Below are 26,527 nucleotides of genomic sequence, written 5' to 3'. Positions count from 1 at the left end.
CTGCGTTGGTAGGGTCTTGTGTAGGCTTGGTCTTGCGTAGACGTGGTCTGCGTTGGTAGGGTCTTGTGTAGGCTTGGTCTTGCGTAGACGTGATCTGCGTAGGTATGGTCTTGTGTAGGCTTGGTCTTGCGTAGGTGTGGTCTCGAGTAGGTGTACTTTATATCCCGGATAAAGACCATGGGTAACCTTTTGATGTGTGAATTATGTGACATGTGCTACAAATTGGCTGAAATATTGTTGAGTAATAGATTCCTATGCAGGGGCGTACTTGCGTTTGGGGAGGGTGAAAAGGCTTTCTGCCCTGCAAAACTGAGTGGTGCCCTGCAGACTTCGAAGGAAAGATTCGTCTATAGGTTACTAGAACAAGGATGAAAAATGTTTTGAGCCAATCGGACTGTTTGTTTACAATTTGAACCAGCCAATGGTATAGCGTCAAAGACAATAGAAATCTGAAGATAAAATAGCATCGAATCAGCCGCAACAGTAACGCTCGCACCTCATATCCAAAGCTGTGGGGAAAAACCGGCGCCACAAAAAGTTAACGCTGAACGCGAAAATTGTCATTATTGAAGTGCTTCATACAATAATGCATAGCAAAGGAGTATATCTAAAACTTTGCCGTACCCATTTTTGAAATTCGGTCGTTAACCAGAGATAAGCGATGAAACGTTTAGCCCATTATTGCCCTGATTGAATCTGCTTACGTTGGTTATGGTTGGTTGTACTCCAAGAAAACGACATCATGTCATTTTATTGAAAAACAGGTCATTTTTCACTTACAAAGTATGTACGTCGTATATTTTAAAGTAAGACGGAGAGATAATTATCAAACTCGGGTTTTTTCCCTTCATTCTGCCTTTTTCTTGCATGTTCTCAACCCTAAGACAGTCCGTCAACTTTCTTTCATTGAGTGCGTTCTAGAGTGTTGCGTACAGAAGAAATGCATATCTTGAGAAAATAGCGGCATTGTTGCAAATATTTATTCCAAAATCATATGCCTATTCCTGATTTTGGTATTTTTGTAGGTGCAAGCAATGGTTCTTCTCATGGCAAAGTTTTATAGGACGATTTGTCAACGAATTTTGTGAACACGAACTGATTAACGTGGCTTCAAAACGTTAGACAGTAAACGATAAAATGTTTTCTCTAAGCACGCAACGGCCCACGCTATCTGTCTCCACTGAAATAAATCCCCTGGTTTTTTAGTGACTTAAGTACGGATTCATTTGAGAAAAAACTCAGAAGTACTTACGAAGTGCTTGAGGGTTCAAGAATTGTATTCTTCTTTACTGTTATCAGTGAAAATGTAGAACGTCTTTGTTGAGTGAAAGGTTCAAGGTTTCCCAACTTTGCATGTCGATATATTCAAATATTTTTGCAAAGTTTCATTAAAAAGAGTTGGAGAATGTACCACTTTACAAAATATAAGCTCAATAATGACCCTGATCTTTGTATTCCAATAAGAACTAAAAAAAATGTAGCTTGTTATATCTCAATAGCTTTTTCAGTTGAAGGTTTGATTCAAACTTTTGCAGGTCTTGCAGAGGTTTCAAATTTTACTTTACAAATTTTTAAACAAGCAATTTTTGAAATAACAAGTAAAATGTGCACAATTTTTCAAGGTTTATTTTTTGCTTAATTGCTTAATACTGTTGCGGCTGATTCGATGCTATATCAGCCCCCTGAGCCCCCCTACATCTATTATTTGCAAAATTTTTACTTTTTGGATTGGAATTAATAGCCTCATATTTAATTTTTTAGATTGTGGGCAAACCTTGACAGGATCTTCAGGTGTAATTGCAAGCAAGAACTTCCCTGAGTTGTATCCACTGGAACACAAATGCACTTGGAAGATAGACGTGGGTACTGGCTTTAAAGTCAAGCTGGAATTCCTTTCTTTCAATGTTGAAGGGGGTACTTATAACTGTTATGACTACGTAAAGATTACTCAAGGTTTGTCAAACTCTCAAATTTTGTTGGAATGCGGAACAGATTTACCAGGTACAATTACATCGACAGATTCAACTGTTCAGATAGAGTTCTATAGTGATTTTACGGTAACGCGCAGGGGCTTCGAGTTGATATGGAGCAAGATATAAAGAAAAGGAACAGAAAAGCCCACAGGAAAACTTCAAGATTTTTAAAAAAGAAGTCAATATTTGAATCACAAAGAACAAAAGAATGGACTTCCAATTTAAAAACAATTGTGGTGAAGACAATACTTCAAACAGCTTTCATGTAGATATATATTAATATATATAGATTCATTTAAATTGATAGAATTTGCACAAAAATCACCTAATAAATACCTACCATTTAGATAAAACCATAGAAATGACAATGAAACTGGATCAGATGAAATCGATAATTGCTATAGAAAATATCTCTACTTGTTAACGCAGGTTCAGTAAATGATTAGAGTAAACTCTTAGAGAAAGACAATCTTATGTTTTCTGAATTTTTTGCTCAACACAACTCAACGTACATCGTGAAAAATCTCTCTCTACGAATCCTTAGCGCTCGATTCAATTTCCAGCTTTTATAGAAGCGAACAAGGTACTAAAATTTATCTTAGCCAATCACAATCAATTTTAACTACTACTCAAGCCAACAAAAATTGAGAATACGATTGACGTAGTTAATCCTATTACAATAGCTTGCTTCCAGAAAATTCTGGCTGGATCCTTAATCTATTGTCTCGGCCTCAAAGTGAGGCTTTTACGTAAATTGCATAGTTCCGTAGTTATGTAACACAAGCATACACAAGAAAATATAAACGTGTTGATTTAAGAATAATAGATTAAGAATTTACTAGAATACCGAAGAAAGCGCGATGGGGATTCTCCGACAATTGCCATTTCTTCGGTTAACCTTAAATTGCAAGTATATGTTTATGTAAATATGCTACTACTTTTGTATACTTTTATGCTATTCAAAATTTGATGCACTTGAAATGTATTTGTTGCAATATTTACATGATCAAATAGAAGCAAGATCAAGATTATACAAATATTTTCAAAAAATAATCATTACAGGATTGCAGTTTTTTACCGATCAGAAAAATTTCTAGAGAAGTACGCTATGCAGTCTCACTTGGAAGGTAAACAAAGTATGTGTTGCAACCTCATTCACAAGGTATGTTGCAAGGTATATGATGCAATCTAATGTCCAAGGTAAACAAAGTATATGATGCAATCTCATTCACAAGGTATGTTGCAAGGTATATGATGCAATCTCATTCACAAGGTATGTTGCAAGGTATATGATGCAATCTAATGTCCAAGGTAAACAAAGTATATGATGCAATCTCATTCACAAGGTATGTTGCAAAGTATATGATGCAATCTTATGTCCAAGGTAAACAAAGTATATAATGCAATCTCATTTACAAGGTAAACAAAGTATGTGATGCAATCTCACTTGCAAGGTAAACAAAGTATATAATGCAATCTTATGTCCAAGGTAAACAAAGTATATGATGCAATCTCATTCACAAGGTATGTTGCAAAGTATATGATGCAATCTTATGTCCAAGGTAAACAAAGTATATGATGCAATCTTATTCACAAGGTATGTTGCAAAGTATATGATGCAATCTCATTTACAAGGTATGTTGCAAAGTATATGATGCAATCTTATTTGCAAGGTAAACAAAGTATATAATGCAATCTCATTCACAAGGTATCTTGCAAGGTATATGATGCAATCTCATTTGCAAGGTAAACAAAGTATATGATGCAATCTTATGTCCAAGGTAAACAAAGTATATGATGCAATCTCATTTACAAGGTATGTTGCAAAGTATATGATGCAATCTCACTTGCAAGGTAAACAAAGTATATGATGCAATCTTATATCCAAGGTAAACAAAGTATATGATGCAATCTCATTTACAAGGTATGTTGCAAAGTATATGATGCAATCTCACTTGCAAGGTAAACAAAGTATATAATGCAATCTCATTCACAAGGTATCTTGCAAGGTATATGATGCAATCTCATTTGCAAGGTAAACAAAGTATATGATGCAATCTCATTCACAAGGTATGTTGCAAGGTATATGATGCAATCTCATTCACAAGGTATGTTGCAAGGTATATGATGCAATCTAATGTCCAAGGTAAACAAAGTATATGATGCAATCTCATTCACAAGGTATGTTGCAAAGTATATGATGCAATCTTATGTCCAAGGTAAACAAAGTATATAATGCAATCTCATTTACAAGGTAAACAAAGTATGTGATGCAATCTCACTTGCAAGGTAAACAAAGTATATAATGCAATCTTATGTCCAAGGTAAACAAAGTATATGATGCAATCTCATTCACAAGGTATGTTGCAAAGTATATGATGCAATCTTATGTCCAAGGTAAACAAAGTATATGATGCAATCTTATTCACAAGGTATGTTGCAAAGTATATGATGCAATCTCATTTACAAGGTATGTTGCAAAGTATATGATGCAATCTTATTTGCAAGGTAAACAAAGTATATAATGCAATCTCATTCACAAGGTATCTTGCAAGGTATATGATGCAATCTCATTTGCAAGGTAAACAAAGTATATGATGCAATCTTATGTCCAAGGTAAACAAAGTATATGATGCAATCTCATTTACAAGGTATGTTGCAAAGTATATGATGCAATCTCACTTGCAAGGTAAACAAAGTATATAATGCAATCTCATTCACAAGGTATCTTGCAAGGTATATGATGCAATCTCATTTGCAAGGTAAACAAAGTATATGATGCAATCTTATGTCCAAGGTAAACAAAGTATATGATGCAATCTCATTTACAAGGTATGTTGCAAAGTATATGATGCAATCTAATGTCCAAGGTAAACAAAGTATATGATGCAATCTCATTCACAAGGTATGTTGCAAAGTATATGATGCAATCTCACTTGCAAGGTAAACAAAGTATATAATGCAATCTCATTCACAAGGTATCTTGCAAGGTATATGATGCAATCTCATTTGCAAGGTAAACAAAGTATATGATGCAATCTCATTCACAAGGTATGTTGCAAGGTATATGATGCAATCTCATTCACAAGGTATGTTGCAAGGTATATGATGCAATCTAATGTCCAAGGTAAACAAAGTATATGATGCAATCTCATTCACAAGGTATGTTGCAAAGTATATGATGCAATCTTATGTCCAAGGTAAACAAAGTATATGATGCAATCTCATTTACAAGGTATGTTGCAAAGTATATGATGCAATCTCACTTGCAAGGTAAACAAAGTATATAATGCAATCTCATTCACAAGGTATCTTGCAAGGTATATGATGCAATCTCATTTGCAAGGTAAACAAAGTATATGATGCAATCTCATTTACAAGGTAAACAAAGTATGTGATGCAATCTCACTTGCAAGGTAAACAAAGTATATAATGCAATCTCATTCACAAGGTATCTTGCAAGGTATATGATGCAATCTCATTTGCAAGGTAAACAAAGTATATGATGCAATCTTATGTCCAAGGTAAACAAAGTATATGATGCAATCTCATTCACAAGGTATGTTGCAAAGTATATGATGCAATCTTATGTCCAAGGTAAACAAAGTATATGATGCAATCTTATTCACAAGGTATGTTGCAAAGTATATGATGCAATCTCATTTACAAGGTATGTTGCAAAGTATATGATGCAATCTTATTTGCAAGGTAAACAAAGTATATAATGCAATCTCATTTACAAGGTAAACAAAGTATGTGATGCAATCTCACTTGCAAGGTAAACAAAGTATATAATGCAATCTCATTTACAAGGTAAACAAAGTATGTGATGCAATTTTATGTAATACAGCACAACTTGTAAACAAAGCGTCTCTTATCATGTAGTGTGTACCCAGGAAGCAGCAGCAAAAAACTGTTTAAGCATTCTTTATATATGTATACGATCCACCTTTTGTTTGATTCAAGTTGTCGCTTTTACTTAGGCATACCTTTTAAATATTCTGCTTTAAACGTTGTGAAATTCTAAGGGAACTTTCTCCACAAACAAGCTTAAAATCGTTGTTTTTACCCCGGCCAAAGTTCCAAACTACAGGAATTGATCTCCTTTGATGCCCCCTTGCGTCAACTTCTCATAGAGGTAACTTGAAAATTCTAGAACCAGATGCCCTTGCCTTTCCTTGCGGGCTATAACTTTCATTCAAGAACAAATAAAGCAATTCACGAAAAAGTCTCGTAAGTCAAATACTGGCAATAGTTAATGATAATTAAAGGGTTTATGAGATGAGTGAATATAATTGGAATACTTTAAAACCTATTTGATATTTTAAAAAGACTCGACCTTCTTACTCGGGAAAGACAATGCAAAAAGCTTGTTTGGCAAGAATTGCTTCCACAGAATAAAATTTCATAGATATTAGTCGTGATGGAGTGCTTTCAGGCAATCGAGAGCGGGTTGGATTGTTGGTTCAACGGGCAAAATCTCTAGCTGGAAAAAAGTACTAAATTTTGTTTTTCTTGGCAGAGAATTGAAAAGAAAGTCTCTTTCTTACAGATTCATCCGGGGTACAAGTTGTACCTAAAGGCATCAGAGCCTCTTAAGGATTAAGTGATGCAAAAAATACAAGAAGTTTTGATAAATTTGACGAAAAGAAGCTTAAGATAACAAGGCTGTACCATGAGTGTACAGTTTACAATTGATTACAATTTATGATTGCAAACATAAACTTGACAGCTGAACATGTAAATATAGGCAATTGTAAACTGCACAAAGGGCAAGGCTTGCTGATTAAAATACATTTAAAAATTTTAGGTCTCTTTATTCAACTTTTTTCTATTTTTATCTATGTTTAGAAGAGTTACTAAACAACTTAATTATTTAGAATCAAAACTAATTCAAGTTTGGTGGTTAAAATTTTTTTGTTATTAAAAAAATATTTTTTTCACAAGAAAAGTCTTGCATAATGCATAAGATGTGAAGAGTACAGCCTACTTCTGCTCTGCTATGAAAGGCACAGCTTCTATTGCAAAATTTGGCCTTACCAAAAATAAATTGTTCGCAAACTCTTGATTTGGTAGACTTGTTAGGTGTAATTCCCTTTTAACTGTGCTACACGGCAGATTATTTTCACAAGATGACAATGGCCTTCTTTATAGAGTGTTTTTTATTACTTTTCTGTTTAAAAAAAGTCCAAACAATTGCTCTTAAGTAGCAATACCACCTGTTCGAGGAAACCTTAATTAAAGGAGTAAAAAAATAACGTCCAATCTTTGGTGAAATTGTGAAATACGAATCAAAGATAAACGCAACTTAAGGGCGCAATTAAAATTATTTCAGGAAAAGAATACTCGACTTAGTTAATTTAATGATCAATAATATAACATTTTGCTCTACAAATAAAAGTTGAGAGCTTTTCACTACGAAGGCTGAACGTGAAAGAATTTATGCTGCTGTCAGAAGGTAAGCGGGAATCAAAGAACTAAATCATTGTAATTTGTTGTAGAGGGACGTACTTTTCGTTTTGATTATCATTGCTAGGGTTTTCTATTTTTCTTTTTATTACCTTTGAATTTTCGTCTCTCAAATTTACTAAAAATTGTATCCGATTATTCAAAATCAGCTTTATTTATATTCAAGAGCTAGTCAAATAATCATTTGCAAACTTTGGACAGATATTCTCAAGCTTATTGGGATTTCCTATTTTGATTCTTTTGGTAGGATGTTGCACGCTTTTCCACTTATAAAGGATATTGTCTTTCGGCCATCATTAAAGTTTTTCCTAGGCAATCATTGGCCCGTATCCGCATCTCGAAGATTCTCTGTGCTGATGTCTCTATTTTAACACAGAAACCTTGAATCTTTTATAAAAAAGGTTCTATGGTCTTTTTTTTGAAAAAAAACAAGTAAATTGTAGTTTAGGCAGTAAATTGTCTCTACCTAGCATCTGAAAGTAGTGCGGCTATGTGAGTGCAGCTAAATGGGCCTAAATGGGCATAACCATATATTCAATAGAGTCTTCAGAATGTTGCGAAGAAGTTGAGTTTCAGCGTATTTACACCTATTACCTTTTACCACCACCCTTTTAGATATGCTTCTTCCTGGTGAAATTTTGACCTATTTAAATACCGAGATACTTAAAATTAACTCAATTTTATTTATTCGACAGCAAGAATCACAAGTTAAAGATTAAGTACATACCGTAAATTTTCTTTTTAGCCCCCTCTCTCAATTAAGCCCCCCTCTCTTATTAGCCCCCCTTTTCAGAAAGAAAAATTTAATCAGCCTCCTCCTAAAGATTTAATGTGCATTAAGCACGGGCCATCTGAGTGCCTTTTACCAAAATTACAGGCCGTTGGTACTCCGAGGGATGAAGTCGAACTTCTCGAATGCTCGTTTTCTGAAGGCAACATGGCCCAAGAAGATATTTTAGAATTAATAATTGATGAAGATGACGACGACGATTAAATTTAAAGTGCGAGTTAGTGCATTTCTCACTTTTTGCGGATAATTTTGCTATCAGAATCGTTCTTAACAGTGAAATTTGATATGAGTGTAGGGTCAGTACTGCAGTCTCCCACACACTAAGCAATGCAAAATCCCGGTCAGTAACATGCATAAATTTCGCTTATATCGACATTCAGGCCCTGGACGGTTTACGGGAAGGTAGGGGGGGGGGGGTCGAAACGAAAACGTCAAAACGAGGAAAAACCGATATGTTTGCGGCCCCTAAGAGCCCTGCTTATTTAAGGATTCTTAATTAACTGAAACAAAGATGCAAGCTGATACATGATATTGTAAAGAACTTCTAAAGATTTTTGCTCTGATTGAAAGTTTCAAATCTTTTCCATTTTGTTTGGTGACAATCAACATAACACAAGTCTTGGGTGCATTAAGCAAGCGATTCTTGAGCAATGCCTGAACTTCTTTTGAGTCAATGTTTATTGTCTTTTGCAAATGCTTAGAATTGCTAAAGATGTGTCAAGTACAGGCTTGTATCGTCAGCACAACAACAGAAACCCTTAAGATCTTTCCTTTGTATGAATGGCCATTGTATTGCATTAGTAAGTGCATAAATATAAAAAGGAGTGGACTGAGACAAGAGCCCTGTGAAGCCACATCCTGATATTTTATTTAACTAGAGTACTCTTCACAGACTCTTCAATGTCTTACTTGTATAGTCAGTATAGTGAGGTATTTTTCATCGACACTGGAAGTGTGCTTGGTGATACTACGTAGAACTAAAATTACCGCTCCGCATCAGAAACGGGGGCGCAGAAGTAATTAAATTAATGTTTCATAGTGATAAATGTTTCTAGTAGCCAAATATTTGACTTTATCTGACAATTTTTATGGTCTAGTGGACAATGTTTTACAAACTCCTAGCCACTGGAATCATTATCACAAGCACCTGGATGATTTTTTTGAAAACTTTGCTGAATTTTGTGTGGGAACGAAGCAAAAAATATGTTCATAAGCAGTTGTTGTACCTGTTATGCTATTAAATCTGCCAATTTTCTAGTTAGTCATAAAAACTGCGGAAAATCACTTCAAAAGAAAGAGGCAATTTAAAATGACTAATGTAACTTAGCAAATCTTGCTTATTTGCTATATGATTTAATTGTTTATACGACTTTAGGAGCATTTTTATTGATTAAAGATTCTTTCCGGCCAATGCCAGCTGCTTCTCCTAAAAATAGACATACAACCTATATGTATAACTATTATGTGCATACATCAGTATAGCTTCTATCTTTCGTCGATATTTGCTGCACGAGAACAACTTTGTCTGGTAGTGCTTGTTTCTCCTACTGTAGCTCATATCCAAGCTTTACAATAACCGAGCCTTTGTCCTGCACTTTGTCCTGCACTTGCTTTCCTTAATTGCACATAATTTAATTGGTTATCATTTTACACGTTATCAGTTGGACATCAAAGAAGCCAGCGTACGAAGGGCTCCCTGAGGTGCTCCCAATCAAATTATCAGAAAGCTGCTTTCCATCTATCTATCACCACATGTATTCATACAAACGAAGGTAAGAAATTGTCACATATACGCTTCACTATGCCGGTAGGGCTCTCTTGATTTTATGTCCCTGTAGAACGCATGGTCTGATTTTAAAATCGTGATATTGTTAAGAATTTTTGGAATTTGGCTATAATTCATATTTTTCTATAGTCTTCTATTTAATATTCTATCCCCTATCCAAAAATATCACTTTTGTTGATTTCTTACCATATCAGAGCAATTCTTTGTCTTAATTATGGCTATTAATTTGCAGCAGATTCGCCATCATCGCGCCAATAGCATTGGTTTGCTTTATAACATTTTCAACGATGCATTGTCACATTTTGAGGCTCAACTGTAAAAAGTTTGCAAACTTTTCTGTAAAAGTTGAGGGTAAACTATTAAAAGGCTACATGATTGTACAGCTCAAAGGCCTGGACCTTCACCAATGCTTTGGACACTGTCTTCACAATTCCTTGTGCAAATCTATAAACTTTAATGCAGATGATAGTGGGGTGTGCCAGCTTAACCATATCACAAACATGGATGTAGTCCTCTCTTTTAAAGACAGTTGGACTTTCTACACGACAAGCCATTCGAACAATTTGGTCAGTATATACCCATATTTTCGAATTATTTGATAAATTGAATATCAGTAAATTAGCTACATTTATCTGGATTTCGAAAAGGTTGCATTATGGCATCATTTGTCAAAAATATGAAGTTTTTATTGTAAATTTGTCGATCCAAATTTCAATTTTAGCTGCATATCTTAAAAGATAGTTGTAAAAATAGGCCTAAGCTACAGTAACATTAATGAATTTTATTGTAGTATTTTTGTTGCCTGCTATCTCTGTCTCTAGATACCCTGTAGAAGAAAACATCCATGTTTGCTAAAAGGCCATGCATGTCTGCTTCAATGTAAGGATTCCTTGTACAAAAATGAGACTTTCAAAGTTGAAGTAAACCAACATAAATAATGATAAACTTTGCTTAAAAAACTTGCCAGATTTATTTGGTAAGCAGACTTCCTAATATTCAATAGCAAATCATTTTCTATGTTAACTATGAGAGATTGGCTGTAGAAAAAGAAACAAAGATAAGAGTAGAGGTGCTAAAAGGTAGCAAGAAAGTGTTGAATAGAATTTATCATTTTAAATCAATAGGTATAGCTTGTCAACTTCTGTCTAAGTACAATTTGTGTCATTGGTAACTTCTTCTTTTCTTTGTGCTCGTCATTTCTGTTCCTTTCTGCAGTGGCTTGCTTGACTTGTTGAAGTGGATATGCAGCGGTGGGTTGAGTCACAGGCAACGCCCCGTCCCGCAATCCCAGAAACAATCCCAGATTCTTAAGGATGTTTTATTGTGAATATTTATAAACCAGTTCCAGGTGGAACGGGTACATTGGCAAGACAGACCTCCTACCATCCCTATTAAAGTGCCAGCATTTATAATTCGATCTTGTTCTCCTCTTTTATCTACACAATACCTTGTGCTGATCTCAAACTCAACAAATTACACCGAGATACAGCCACCTATATCTAGGGAATGCGGTCACTAAACCACATGCTCTTGGCTCTTTATATTTCATTACCTTACTTGGCTCTTTATATTTCTGTACGTAACTTGGTTTACTGAATAAGAAGACATGGAGCAAGCTGTATGTTATCTTTTTGTTTTAGGTTGGACAGAACTGCTTGGCCAAGGATCCTTGCAGCCAGAATCAAATTTGCATGGACATTTGTAGCTGCCCAGGGTACCAGTGCATCGATTGCGATTCGAACACTTTTGGGCTGACGTGTAAGAGAATATTTTTGCCATCCTTCAGCTACATTCCTTACAGTCATATTGCCATTCCAAGTTGAAATAAAAGATAAATGCAATGCATTTGGGGAAATGCAATGAAAGGGCATATGTTGTGTTAGCAGTTGGCTTCTACATCAACTTTTACCATCAAGAACTTTTACCAGGGGCGGATCCAGCACAAAAACCTGACTGAGTTCCAGGCCAAGGCTAGGGACTTTAAGATAATGCATTGATCATTGTGCATAAGACATCATTATTATTTATATTTATGCTTTTTGGTATCATTGAGGGGGGGGGGGGTAGGTACTATCTACTCACTCAATCTAGATTCTAGTTTGTTTGACCCTTTGTTTGTGTTGGATGCCACAGCAAAGTTTTTCCCTTATGTTTTGCTCGCAATTTGTTGTTTTGCCTCTGTAGACACCAGCCTATTCATCAAAATATTGTGTTCCGTCTGAGCATAGGTTTTCCGTGCCATCATAGACTGCAATTTAAAGCAAAGGTAGTTAACACTCCTGGAAAATTAACGATATCTCCTGGTTTTATCTCAAATGTTTAATAATCTGCTAGAATGCTGCGATGGTCGTGAGTATAAGACATCTGCAGTCGCCATTTCGAATTCAATGTTTTGCAGTTTCACGATAGAACAGAAACAATAGGTAGCCAATCAACTACAGGCCATTGTACAGCTCTCCTACAAATCTGGTATCATTTCCGAGTTCCAGATGCTGTTTTGATTGAGTTCCATCCGTGTTCCAAACAAAAAGTTTAGTGTTTCAATTCATTCACTTCCGAGGCACAAAATGTTTATTACCGAGATCTGGGATTGACTACTGTTGTCCTCCACAGCGTCTGGAAAATCGTTTCCAAATCGCGACAGAGAGGAAACTGGCAATTTTAAGATTTTGAAGAGACTGTGATAAAACATCGAATTTTTAGGTTTCAGTTTTTTAATTTAAATATTACTTGTTTCAGGCATATATTTTAAATATTGCTATTTTAGATGTATGTTGAAAAACTGACTGAGTTCTGTGCACCAACGAACTCACTCTGGATCCGCCTCTGTTTACTGCCATGTAAATTTGTTGTGTTTTGTTCTGATAATTGTATGGCGCTTGTCAATACGGTTCACAAAATATGCCTCTAAAGTTTTGCATGCTTTTCTTGCAAACCAACTCTAGTTACCTCAAAAGATTTCCTATATGATTTTCAATGTCAGAGTTTGGGATCACTGAGACATCACTAGATTTACAGCTGTTTAAAAGTATTTTTGTTTACCTATGAAAGCTATTAAAAACAATTTTGATATTGTCTTGCCTTTCATTGATAGCATACCAAAACAAAGCCCATATGCATAATTGGTCGTTGGTGCGAGCTCTAGAAATGTTGTTCCGTTAGCCCCGTTAGTATAGGAATAGACTTTACCCCAAATCATAATTACAGAATTTCAACAAAATATCATTCGTTGTGGCTCGAGCATATATTTATCAACCATTTTTTTTCATGGATGGTATAATGAAAGATATTGGACAGCAGTTTACTTTCATTGTTAATATCAAACCTGTAACATCATCTAAAAATCATCACGCTAAAAATCATCTAATTTGAAAGCCCCTCTAAAATACTGCAATGAATGCAATGAAAATATTGCCATATTAACTCAACTTTTTCATTTTAAATATTGCTGGCTAAACATGCTTCTTTGAAAATCGGGAAAGGAATTTTTTTCTAGGTTGCAGAAAAAAAATTACAGGAGAATCAGGTTCAATCAACAGTCCAAATTATCCAGAATTTTACACACCCAATGCAGTGTGCTATTGGACAATCAGCGTTAAACCTGGTAAAAGAATCGAAGTCTCTTTCAAGGGTTTGGAAATGGAGGAAAGTACCTCCTGCAAACTCGACTTTGTCAGGATCAAAGACGGTCCTGCAAATTCAACATCGTGGCTTACAGATAGATTATGTGTCTATGATGACAGATTAAAATCAATAAAATCTACTGGATCAATAATTCACGTCATATTTGAATCTGATTTCTCAATCCAGAAGAAAGGATTCAAATTAGATTGGAAAGAAGACTGATGCAAAGATTTGATTCCCCCGTCCAAAAAGAAAGGTGATCAGTTAATTATGATAACTTTGATCGTAGATGATTTAATGGCTTGGGACAGATCATTCTTCCAACCACGTTGATTTACAAAATACAGCAAGTACACTTTCTTATGCTCTTTCTAAAGAGAAGGCCTAGTTTGAGATGCATTTGCAAGGTGCTTATACAAGAATAGCACATCTGGTTGGTTTAGGCAAAGAACTGCATCAAAACCAATGCACAATAATGAAACCTTAGTTGGAAAACGTAATAAGCACACAAATGTCATTGCTTCTAGCTGATCTTTTAATGCTATTATATAAAGTTTGCGATAGTATATTAACGCATTGTACTGAATAGTTTATAAAAGCAGTTGTGCATTAGTAAGATTGCTTGAGTCCCTTTTGTAACTCTGCAAAAAGCAATGTACGATGCAGAGTCATCAGCACTCGCCGAGACCCGGGCAATGATCGCCGAAACCCGGCCAAAATGTTACTCTAAAAAACATAATATACACTATACCGTTTTCCTCTAATGAACGCTGCAGTGTTCATTACAAAATCCAGATTTTGGATGCGGCGTTTAATACAAAATGAAAGTTTATCAAATGAAAAATGACAAGACAGGTGTGATGAAAAAGGATAGAGAAGAATTTAAACAATGGTTTCTTTTCCCATAAACTTACCAATAAATTTGCCTGCACTCTTGAATGAGGGGCATTAGCACAACAAGCCTTTTCTCTTGTAGAGAGCGAAGGAAGAGAAGAAAGAGAGAGTTTATAGCCCTGAATAAAAATTTGTAAATTTGATATCAAGGCTGGTAAATTTCATCATAAACTGTATTGTGAATTTGTCATAAACTGCATACGTGAGCAAAAATTGTAATAATAGCTTTGTTTTGAGTATGATTGAACTAACAAGTGTGATAGAACGATTTGCTTTTCGATCACTTTGTAAATTCCAATTTAAAAAAATGCTATGTTGCATTTACTCTAAGATCGGGAGTAAACAGGGGGTTGAAATAATTCAAAATACATGACATTTTTAATCAAAAGTTTCCTTCAAAAGGGAATCTTAAAAATTGTTAGAAAAAAAACGGAGGCTGGGGTTCGAAAGTTCATTCTCTATCTCAGAGTACATTTTCTCTGCTTACAGTGGAGTTAATTGGCAAGAAGAGAAAGGGGCGATTATGGCACAACAGCCATTCAAAACTAAGGGGTGCTACTGTAACTTTTTGTATCTTTCAATAGGTAACATAGGCTTCAGGAAGCCTTTTTTTCTCTATACATGAGACCTTTTCAACCGAACTCAAGTGTGTGTGAACAACTACTTTTGGTTCCGTTTTGCAGCTAAAGAAAAAGCTTCACGTAATCATTAACAGTGGTGTAGTCGCAAAACTTTAGGAAGTAAAACGCAAAATTTAGAAATAAAACAATTTTTTGTTAGTTTTTTCTTCAGAAGTATGAAACATTTTCTGTTGCCCTCCAAAAAAAGAAAAATCTAATAGCTATTTGTCCATAAGACTTCCATCGCTTCCATACTCACTTGAACCTTGACTGAGACAAGTCAAATCAACTTAGTTGCTATATACTTCGATCAAAAAGCTACTAATATCTAGAATCATACTAATATTTAAAAAGCATGAGGTCACTTTTTGTTTGGGTAGGTAGTATGGATGACGCTGCAGCCCAAACCTTTTAGGCAGCGTAACATCATAACGACATTATGCCGCGTTACCCCCTTAACGCTTTTCCAGAAAATTCTTCCAACAGTGCAACTAAAATCATGCTTTGTAATTGTCTTTTCTGTCTTTTTTTCTGTGTTTAATCAACATTAATGCACAAGAATTATAAGTACTTAACAACAAAGATAGGACGTTATTGGAACTAGCAGAAATGCACTTCAGCATGTTTTCGTTGATTTTGTTTGTAAAAGAACTTTGTGTAGAGTGATTTGTCTGAATGTGTGTTCTTGTAATCAAGAGCAAATTAATACGCAGTTTATTTGCCTGTTTGCAGCTTGCAAGCATAATTAAGAGAAGTTTTAAAACAAGGTAGTAATTCATTAAAATTCTCAAATCTTTGCCTTTTTCAGTGAATTAGCATGATTGGCCTATTATATGGTATGTAATCAAAGCACCATTTCTTATCAATAAATTGCTGGACAGTTTAGAATTCGTATACCAAATCCGCAATTTACTTTGAAAACAAATGTGAAAAATTAGAAAAGGAGTAAATTGACCAGAGTTTTCCTATGTATTGTATATTTAGATTATAATTAAGTTTTTGAAATAGATTTGGGCATAGGAAGCTAAAGGTGATTAAAATCTATACAAGGAATTGTTATAAGCACTTGAAAGCTGCTCTTCAATGTCAAATGTATGAATTGAAATTTCAGCGTTCCACAAGGCTTGCATCCTGACCTAATTCTGTTTAAAATATCCACCATAGTGTTGTAACTCAGTTCACTTTTCACTGTATTGCGCTTAAGATAATACAAATCAATCAAATAAGATTACAAAAATATTGATAAAGAATTTTAGACAATCTGGTCTGCGCGACAGACGTATTCCAATATTCATAATTAAACCGAAAGTTTATCTAAAATTTCTTGATATCGTAAAATGCACTTTGGAAATAAAACGTCGATATGTGGCACTGCAAGTATAATTTGCAAATATAAACCGTGCTTCTTTCAATGCTTCCTTTTAATATATTTTATCATTTGTAACATGCATAGCTAACATCAACAAGGTCTTGTTGGCATGGAATTTGGCCAATGATTTGATGTAGTCATGATGTTTTAAAACCCGAGAATAGAAACTGATCGTTTTTACTACAAAAAATATCTTGATAAAAACTTGCATTTTAAGGCCTAACAAAAGTTTATTGAATGTTTTTTTGGTCACTGGGCGAGGCTCTGAATCCATTAATCTTTGGTGTGAGCTCTAAATAGAATGAGTTCCCTCGATTGGGAAAAGATTTTGCCTAAAGCCTAACTTACAGAACTGTAACAAATATTCTTCATTTAGGCTGGAACATATATTCACTATTTTCCTTTCATTGACAGGAAAATGCAAATAACTTGATAGTACTTTCTTTATTCTTACATTATTTATTAAGATCAGCTGAATTCAATGCCTCCGTTAGTACTGCTGTGAATTTTATAAACATATTGCCACATTTACTTAACTCAATACATTTTCAATACATTTAAGGCCCCGTTTATACTGTGTCAGATAATATTTATCCGCATAAAACTTGTTCGGAGTGATTTGCGTTTACACTGTGCCGCACAAATTATGTCCACTTTGCCCTCCCGTGCCGGATAACTACAGTCACATGACCTAAATCATGCACAGAACGTCCAAAATGAAGTCTTCTCTGGGCAACAAAATAATAACGAAATTCCTGCCAACGTAAAAATACTTATCTTCAGAATCATCTGCTTCTCTTTTAGACCAAATCCAAAGTTATTGTCAATACAAATTAGGCCTAGTTTGTTTTAATAGTTTGTTCTTGAAATAAAATGACACTGAACTAGCAACGAAAGTAGGGAAAGCTGAAAAGGATGCCAATTTTACGTGAACTGGCAAGATACTGCACTTTTAACACGAGTATTTATCGACAACAAGGCAGTGAAAACTAAATAGGAAGAAATAGCCAATCGCTTTCGATTCGAGCAAGATACGATGTGAATAAAATTTACCCGGATAAAAGCGTTTACACTGTCCACATAGCTATCCGAACTAATTTAGTCCACTTTCCTAGGTGAACTAATTTTGTTCGGAAAGCCGCCCTCAAACTCGTGCGGATAGCGTGGGTCTAGTGGAAACGCGACGCCTATCTGAACCAACTTTGATGCGGATAAAAATTATCTAGCACAGTGTAAACAGGGTCTAAGAAACAGGCTTTTTTGTTTCCATTTAGTGTGGTTTCCATGGGCACGCCTACAAGGACAACTTATAAATTCTGATCTTATTTATAATTGCTTTGATTCAAAACGGAATAACATTAATTGACGATACTCATGGTAACTGATTAATATTTACACCAAACTAATACAAATTGAATTTCTGATTTAATTACTTCAATATTTTTACACAAGCACTTTACACAAGTCTATTTCTTTTGATTTATCTCAATTTCTAACAATCACTTATCTAGCAAGTACTTCAGGCTTTGAAAACATCCCTACTTAATATCCGCTTGATAGAAGAGCTGTCTAATGTAAAATTTCACCTTCTTTGATATGTATATTCTAATTTTGGAAAACTTACTTTATTGAGTTTTCTTATGCTTCCTAAGAAATAATGACATGTAAAAAGAAGATTAATCTCAAATAAGATTTGAAATTCTACATAACAAATTTCCCAGATGACTAAATCTTGCACGATCTCACCTTCATTATGAAGACAGACAGATTTCTACTAGACTGCCCCCATAAATGCTTTTTAGTTTAGTTACTCTTTGTTTTACAAGGCGTTGACGTAACTAGCCTTCCTAGCCTTCAGAACGCACCAATCTAATCTGATGTTTGAACCTACTTGCTGCACTACTGGTGATAAAGATATAAAAACAGTATAAATAGCGGCAATAATAGATATTTAGAAAACAGTACAGCAACAAAATAAAAAGCAAGGAAATTCTGTCAATTCAGTTATTGTTATTTCGTAAAGAGGTTATCTGCTGGTTTATTTATGAGGACGAATGTTCTAAATGATTAAAGCATCTTCTTTATTTGCTAATTACGTTTCTTCAGGCAGTTGCTGGGGTGAGCTAAAGGAAAATGCCAGAGCTTTGGTCACAGTTGATAATATTTGGATAACACTTATTGAGTTGACTAACAGTGGTGAAAATGTGATAAGACTCTTAGATTCTGTAATATCCTTTTCGCAGCTTGTCTGTGAAATGTAAACAGTTTTACTTATGCTAAGATTGAATCAAACCATATCAATTCGAGGTTTAGTTTTGAATAACAAATTTGAGTATCAATCAAGCTACCCTTAAGCCAGCCACCTGCCATTTTCTACAAGAAACTTATCTTCAATTAGAGTATCTACTTTTACCAAATAGCAGCGAAGGAGAAAACTTCCATCAGCAGATAGAACGAGAACTGCAATGATACTGTAAGTATTTATCTGAAAAATGAATTTTGACAATGCTATCAATATTCTTCATCATTTTTACTGAAAGCTTTTTCAATGTAAAAATATTTCTGCAACACAACTCAACCCTTAAATGGTGATTTCGAAAAAAAGGAATGGATAGAATACTTGCAGAATTAGCAAAATCATTATTTTTTGCGAGGAACAGTTTCTTTAAAACAATTTCTCGTTCCTAGACTCTTCTACTTTTAAAAATAATATAAGAACAGTGCTTTACGATAATGGCCAAAATACATGCTACCATTCATTGTATGTGTAAAAGATCCTACATTTCTATCATCATAGTAATTTGAACTTAACAAATTTGTCAGTATTTTGTGGATCTTTAACGCAATAGTCAAGCAAAACCTGAACACCATATACCGGCCGTCGCTAAAGGGATGCCCTGATCCCATTTGCTGACAAAGTGGGTGAGCCATCCTTTAATTTCCATAAAGTCAGAAAATCTGCCCACGACGCACCTCTACATGGCAAAAGATGCCTCGTAGTTACAATGAATTTCTTCCAATTTGAGTCATTTTTCTTCTGGATGACTCGAACTTTCATTAAATCGGATTGATTTTCGATTTCAATGCGAAAATTTGGACTAAAGTCAGACCATTTGACTTTATTTGGTATGTTTTGATTTAATATGCAAATTCTACTACAATAATAATTATTAACACAATTCTGATAATAATACCATAGAGAAAAAACAGCAGATGCAACTAGATGTAATGGACTCTCAAAGTAGGCAAACTAACGAGATAAGAGCATCGTCTATTGGAAACCAATTGCGATGCTAAATTGCTAATTTAAATAATAAAATGTGTTGTTAAGTGTATCGAATAAAAATTTCATTTAGGCATTCACATACCATTGAGCAAGACCATTACCACATGCAACATTGGTCACCTTAAACAATAGATTGTTGAATTGTATTCATTTGCATTTTTGCTGCGCCAATTTTTCCGACACAGAAAAGAAAAGAGTTTTCTAACAGGCATTTTAATAAAACTAATGCCTTAAAATCAACTTGCTATCAAAAAATTTGTTTGTCTTACGTTTCAGATTTATTTAAGAGTGCATGTTTTTGAATTTGATTTGATAAGATTTTGTCATGTTTTGATATTAATAGGTGGTAAGACAGGTTGGTCTGTGTATGTGGCTATCCGCAAATTTTACTAATAAATATTTCATCTTGAAATTTTGTCAAAAAGTTGAGGTACACACATTCTATCCCAGATCTACGGTCTCTTCTTGGAAGTACAATGACTGTCAAGCCCCGACCTGTTTGCTACACGCTTTTAAGAACACTTGGCTCCAGTTTCAGCCTGGCGTTTCTTTTTTTCGCATATTTTCAGCCTTACGATTTTCTTACACTGTACTTTACTTTTGTGATCGAATTGCCTCTTTTCGGGATGTTGAATTTCAGCCTGCCTTGTTTCTTTTGTTGTTGTTTTTTGGGAAAATCTTAGCCTGATGTCTAAGAACGGTTGTTTTTATAAATAAGTGCATATTTACTAATAGGATGACTAAAAACGGTCCCAAGCGTTACATTTGCAGATCTGCATAGAAGAATTATTTAATATTGCCACCATTTCACTTCCATATCAATTTTCCAAATTTTATACAAACAGATTTCGCTGCAAGGATGCAATTTTTTGGGCCTCCTTCATCATTGCCTTTCGTTGCCACATACTCAGACTCAAATGTACGTCTTTTGCGGATTTTTCAGTCAAAGTGGAAAATCACTTGCTCGAAGGATCAAAAATTCAGGAGATTGAAGGCGCCAGCTTAAACGAATGCAAAGGGCAATGTGTCCTAAATCAGCAATGCAAGTCAATTAACGTTAAAAAGGACGGTTCTGGGATGTGTTGGTTGAATCGAAAGTCCAGTATTGATGTGATGGACAGAATTAATTTGACAGAAAGCGATGAATGGGATTTTCATTCAACAAATTATTCAGTTCGGGAGGTTCGGAGCTTTTTTCTTATTCTCAATGAATTAGTTATATTTATTTTTCCTGCGGTGAAAGCTTTTGCAAACACAGATGAGAAAAATGATTATCAATGTATTCGAAGTAGATATTAAAGGCTTAATGCCCAAAGACTGTTTAATCATGCATTGGAAACCCGCTATTGCGAATTCAGTATGGATCAAGAAAAATCTTTGTAACAATAAAGTATCTGTCAGAACATTCATTGAATGGCAGCGGAATATCTCCAATAAATCTAGAAAGTTACCGATATTCAACTGAACTTATCAAATGTTTAAAGTCGTTATATAAACCATTGCCTAACTTTTTTGGTATCTGTCCTGTCTAAATAATAAACACTTCGTCCATATATCATAGATTTGCTCACATAAAGATTTTAATAATAGCTCCTCCCACTTCTCTTTTTAACAGTTTTGTATACGAAGGTGCACACGCTCGCACAAAAAAGTACTACCCTCAGTACCAGAGCCACATCGAGCGATGAAATAGAAGATAGGGGGGAAGAAGCGAAGGAGCATTTCCTCCTTCTCAGGTAGACGCACCTTCAGTGTGGCTCTAGTACTCAGGGTAACAGATTACACTTTCTGTAAATTTTTCAATTTTGCTTCATTGATAATAGTTTTAAGTGCAACATTTACAGGAAATGTTTTATATGAATTCTTTACATTATCATTTGAAAATGTTTTGCTATGGAAATTGTCTGTTCTCCTATAATATTATTGTTTCCCGTCAAGTTCACAACATTAGAGGGGGTGGCTGAAAGCTGGACGGTAATGCTCTTCCTTGTATCTTATTGTAGGTTGGAGTGAACTGTAAGTCTAAAAACCCGTGCAACAGCAGAGCAATGTGTGTTGATACATGTCATTGCCCGGGCGTCGAGTGTCTCAGCTGTTCCGGGAATCAAAATGGATTTCACTGTGAGTACCATAAGGTTGGAGGCATACTCATTGAAATCAAAAAACATATGTAAAATGTAAAGGGCATGCCGAAAAGAAGGACCTGTGTTTCTTAGTAATTAAAGTTAAAACGAGCCAAGCTTGCAGCTGTAATTGTATAGAGGTCTAAAAAGGCACAATATTTCTAGGAAGCATTCAATAGAGTCGTATTCTTACTTTTAGGCAATAGATGTGCTAGCAATCCATGTCATAATGGAGGAACGTGTTTGGACGTATCTTCCATCATGTGCAACTGCAAGCAAGGGTACACTGGACCATTTTGTGAAACAGGTATTTTTCGTATACAAGCATTATATATGTACCTTAAGGGCACTATGTTATGCATTTCGATGGCCATTTAAGTTCCCATTGGTTGTACTACTACATACTATGTAACATCTTCCATATCATAGGAACTACTTGACGATCTAGCAATTTTATCCATTGAAAAAAAGGTAGTGAAGAAAATTGGCAAGAATAATGTTATAAAGGATTTTTCCAGCCTTGACGCACATGGAAAAACCCACGTTGTAAGTTGATAAAACAATGATAATGTTAGGGAGGCAAGATCCATAATAAGCTCCCCTGAACATTAAGCATGCAGATATTGCTGTTGGTGTTGTGACTTGGGCGGGACATAGGTGTGTACCACAGAGAGACACATGCTTCTAGCAAGAAGATATATATATGATGATTATAAGTAATTAATTATACTCAAGAGAGAGAACCTCTCTCCATGCCTCGTGTATCTAACTCTAATCAATACTGGCCACGGGAGGGCGTAACGCGAAGAGATGCCGGAAATGCCAAATATGGTAAGACCTTCTCACCATGTGTCCCGGAGCCCTATACCCAAATTGAGGTTTTCTGTCTCCTTCGCAGTAGTTGGTTGAACTCCTGGGTTTATTATTTTGCTTAAGTCGTTTTTGCAAATTTAGCAGGTGTTGAGGTTGAAGAACAGAACCATATTTTTCTTGCGTCCGGCATTTCAAACTAGGTATCTCCGTATTTTTGCATTATATTGTGGATGCGGCATAAAGTCAACGGTAGCTTACATTTTTTTATGAACACCATTTGCTGCAGCTCATAATCGAAAATTTACAATAGCTTTCTTTTTAGATTTAACCAGACATGGAGGATATTTTTCAGCAATATTTGGTGGCTACGCAGTAGTCTTTATCAAAAATTATGGCAGCTCTTTGAATAATGTCATATTTCCTTGAAATTTTATTCAGATAGCATATAATTCCATACCGAAGAACAACTGTTTTTCTCATAAAAGCTTGTACTCTATGTTAACCTTTTCAAATTTAACTCGTATAATTGTCCTAAGTTTTCCTATGCTGAATTTTTCTTTCTATCATAACTTGCATTTTGAAAATCTTGAGAGCATGGTTTCAAATAATTTTGCATTTTTTCAAACTCCCTCCTCCGTGGAGCTCATTTCGCTTTTTCAGTCCACATATGAAGACACACATCGTCTTACTGAATCCATACGGGCCCCAGGCGTCTTCTTGACGTCACTGCAGACATAGTTTTTGTGAATATGAGAGACTTGCAATAATGAGGCATCATGTTGACGGATAATTCGCAACACAACATTTCAACAATTGTATTATACTTATTATTTTACTCTGTTAAATATGCAGACACTATACAAATGATTCATAAAAAAGGGTTATTCTATTGTAGCGATACGGGCGGCCTCAGCGTGTGGCAGTGTGTTCAAGGGTACAGCCGGTACAATTGAAAGTCCGGACTTCCCACACATTTACCCGGCACGAAGTCAGTGTCTCTGGACAATCTACGTTGCTAATGACCACAGGATCAAATTTAGATTCAACTTTTTTGCTGTAGAGAGAAGTTCAAGTTGCCATTACGATTACGTGCGAATTATAGATGGATCTATGGCAGACAGTGAATTCCTCACTGGAAAGTTATGCGGTTACGCTTTGAGTCAGACGATCTACAATTCAACGACATCAGTTGCATCGGTACAATTTATTTCTGACGGAAGCATTCAAAAACAAGGATTTCAGTTGTTTTGGATGCAGGTTTAAGAACTAACTGCCAACTGTAAATTGTTCCCAAAGGATATGGAGATAAATGTGAAAAAATAAAGCAGAAGTTAAAATTCTGAAAATACCCTCTGAGAAGATTTTCTCAAGAAATAATGATTTCAGGTTTTACTTAAGCCCTGGCCAAAGGACTCGATTTTTCACTCGTTTTTTCTACTCAACAAGAAAGCAAGTTAAAATCCACCATTTGGCCACCTTCTCGAGTGAGTCGAGTGAGCGCAAGCGCAGCTATCATCTCTTATGCTTAGTTTTTTTTGTAAAAGAGCTAATAAATTCAAGAGCGGGGTGGCCAAAAGGGGGCAGGGCAGCAAACTACCCTGAGGCCTCTAGGTCCAGGGGACCTTTTAAAGTGATGAATTCCATTTTAAGAATGAAATTAATCAAACGAAACAAAAGTATGCCTAAAAATAGGAATTTGCTTAAAAGAATAAAACATTTAGTGACGGTTACTGCATGAAACGAACGACCAGGGTCTTATGACGCTAGAGTTTGTCAAGAGAATGTAAAGGACATTTTCATGTACGATATGCACGGCAGCCGCTTTGCGTTTCTTTGCCTTCATTTTGTTGGTGTGAGCGAAAAATCGAGCGAAATATCGAATCGTTTGGCCATCTATGCTTGACATCGCTCGATTTTGAGATCAAATATCGAGAGAAACAGTGACCGAAAAATCAAATCGTTTGGCCAAGCCTTTAGGAAGCTGTAAATTTTTGTCATTTGCCTATAGAATAAGAAATTTGATTAGAAAATATTTGACTAAAATCAGTTTTTGTAGTTTTTTTTGGAAATTGTGTGTACTTTCAGAGTCTACTTCTTCATTTAAAGGCAGCGCGCTTGGACACTGATCGGCGTATTTTCGATGCGTGAATAGACATTGGTGCCTGACCTGTGAATCAGCATTACTTATGGCGTTATTGCGTGAGTGCTGCAAGCGAATTTCCAAATTAGACAGGGAAATAACCGCAACTAACTCACCGCATGTGTTGTCAAGATTCTCCAAACTTTTTCATGATCCCAGTATGCCAGATAATTCAAATCTGCCAGGTACCTTTTCAAATTTTACTTCCGGTTACGTGACAAGGCATAATTTCATTTTACGATCAGAAAAAATTAAAAGTCATTTTTTTATAAATCTGAGGCAACCATTAGAAAAAGCATCAAAAGAGATGAAACAATCTATCAAACATCAACCCTGTAACGTTTATATTTTAAGAGGTATAGACCGTTAAACTTTCGATGATGACGTCACAAAATCTCTAACTTTGCACAATTTCTAATGCGTAAAACAAAACTTTTTGTAAAAATTGATATACATACTTCAAAGCTCAAATTCACTAAAAGAATCATCTGTTGTATCATCAAAAGAATCAATCCAGGCCCAGGCACTATCTTGGTCAAACACGGATGTATTTGACCATACGGAAATGGAGGGGAGTACCACCAAAGATAATGGAAGTGGGGCGTTGAAATTTTGACTACCAGTTTCGAGTTCTTTATCAACTGGGGATATTGAATTGTGATGGTAAATGGGGATTTGCCGCTGTTTTGGGGTAAAATGAGGTTAAATCAGGAGAAGTTCCTGCTTATCCTCTGCAAAGGAGAAACGTGGCTGGAATGACGTTTTTAACAAAAAAACCTGGTATTAGCAGTAGAATGTGAGCGATAGTTTATCTTTTTTAGTAGAAATACGTTTAAGGTAGCAAAATGAGCTATAATTTGTCACGTGACGTCTAATTACCCCATGTCCGTATATGGATATCTTATTAAAAATGGCCAAAGCCAACTCATCCTTTGCCATCCGACATTTAACTTAGCATGCAATTGACCATCAAAACCTTAGGAAGGAACTGTCGTGGTACTCAAACTATAAGAAGGGACTTTTTGTCTTTTTGTTAACCTACATTGATAGTATTAATTGGTCTTAAAGAGCATTACTATGCTAATACAGATAAGATAAACATGAAATCTTGCTGAGCAAATCAAGAGCTAGAGCTACAAGTATGAATGACGAAAATTTAACAATAAATTATAATTTTAAAAGGACTTAATGTACTTAATTGTCCTTCTTGACTCGTTAGGTGAAAAACTTGTCTTTTAAAGTCACCAACTGAAATAGTTAGCTTTTTTTCTTTAGCATACAGTGGGCGGATCATTCTAGAATGAAACTCACCTGCGACAAGTTCTCAAAACTACATTGTTTTAATCAACTAATCAAAGTAGAAATTCGAAATGTACAAATGATACAAGGGGCATTGTTTACAGGAGATCATAAAATAGTCACGATTTCTGGGATATTTGGGATACAATTTCACACTTCTGAGATGAGACATGTCAGAAACCACAGAACATGTGCCAATGCCCATTGTTTTCTACCATGGTCTCGCACATTCTCCCATAAGGTAAATTTTTTTTCGAAGAAATAGTAAACTTTGAATTGCTTTTGCCTCCTAATTTATATAGCTAATACTATTTCGAAATTCAAATCAGCAAACTTGACCT

General features: G+C 35.2%; 2 protein-coding genes across 3 annotated transcripts in view; both read left to right on the top strand.

Annotated features, from left to right (window-relative positions):
* Positions 1-14,258, top strand: part of LOC135681872 (uncharacterized) — a 60,796-nt gene extending 46,538 nt beyond the window's left edge. Inside the window, exons 11-15 of the mRNA XM_089112960.1 lie at positions 1,762-2,088; positions 9,866-10,004; positions 10,251-10,584; positions 11,659-11,776; positions 13,515-14,258. Coding sequence (XP_088969086.1) covers positions 1,762-2,088; positions 9,866-10,004; positions 10,251-10,584; positions 11,659-11,776; positions 13,515-13,864 — 1,268 coding nt within the window. The 3' untranslated portion in view covers positions 13,865-14,258. The remainder of the gene's footprint in view (positions 1-1,761; positions 2,089-9,865; positions 10,005-10,250; positions 10,585-11,658; positions 11,777-13,514) is intronic.
* A 3,319-nt stretch (positions 14,259-17,577) lies between these two features.
* On the top strand, positions 17,578-26,096 carry LOC135681873 (scavenger receptor cysteine-rich domain-containing protein DMBT1). Of its 2 annotated transcripts, none has more exons than XM_065196506.2 (5): positions 17,578-18,998; positions 20,657-20,993; positions 21,815-21,932; positions 22,134-22,241; positions 23,643-26,096. In XM_065196506.2, the coding sequence occupies exons 1-5, from the start codon at positions 18,991-18,993 to the stop codon at positions 24,008-24,010; spliced, it is 939 nt and encodes a 312-aa protein (XP_065052578.2). In that variant the 5' UTR covers positions 17,578-18,990; the 3' UTR covers positions 24,011-26,096. The 2 variants fall into 2 exon arrangements, with proteins under 2 accessions (XP_065052578.2, XP_065052579.2); XM_065196507.2 differs by having other exon boundaries at positions 17,579-18,998; positions 20,755-20,993.
* Positions 26,097-26,527: the final 431 nt, after the last annotated feature.

The sequence above is a fragment of the Rhopilema esculentum genome, chromosome 16, assembly GCF_057945365.1.
Source record: "Rhopilema esculentum isolate cy_ngs chromosome 16, ASM5794536v1, whole genome shotgun sequence".
Classification (NCBI taxonomy): Eukaryota; Metazoa; Cnidaria; class Scyphozoa; order Rhizostomeae; family Rhizostomatidae; genus Rhopilema; species Rhopilema esculentum.
Note: the sequence above shows the minus strand (reverse complement) of the source record. Positions and strands in the feature narration are given on the sequence as shown.

Bases quoted from the DNA above. Each gene is read 5' to 3' on its own strand.
- LOC135681873 (XM_065196506.2), top strand. The intron at 20,994-21,814 runs GTTCGGAGCTTT...ATCTTATTGTAG, and splicing joins CAAATTATTCAGTTCGGGAG to GTTGGAGTGAACTGTAAGTC. The intron at 22,242-23,642 runs GTATTTTTCGTA...ATTCTATTGTAG, and splicing joins TGGACCATTTTGTGAAACAG to CGATACGGGCGGCCTCAGCG.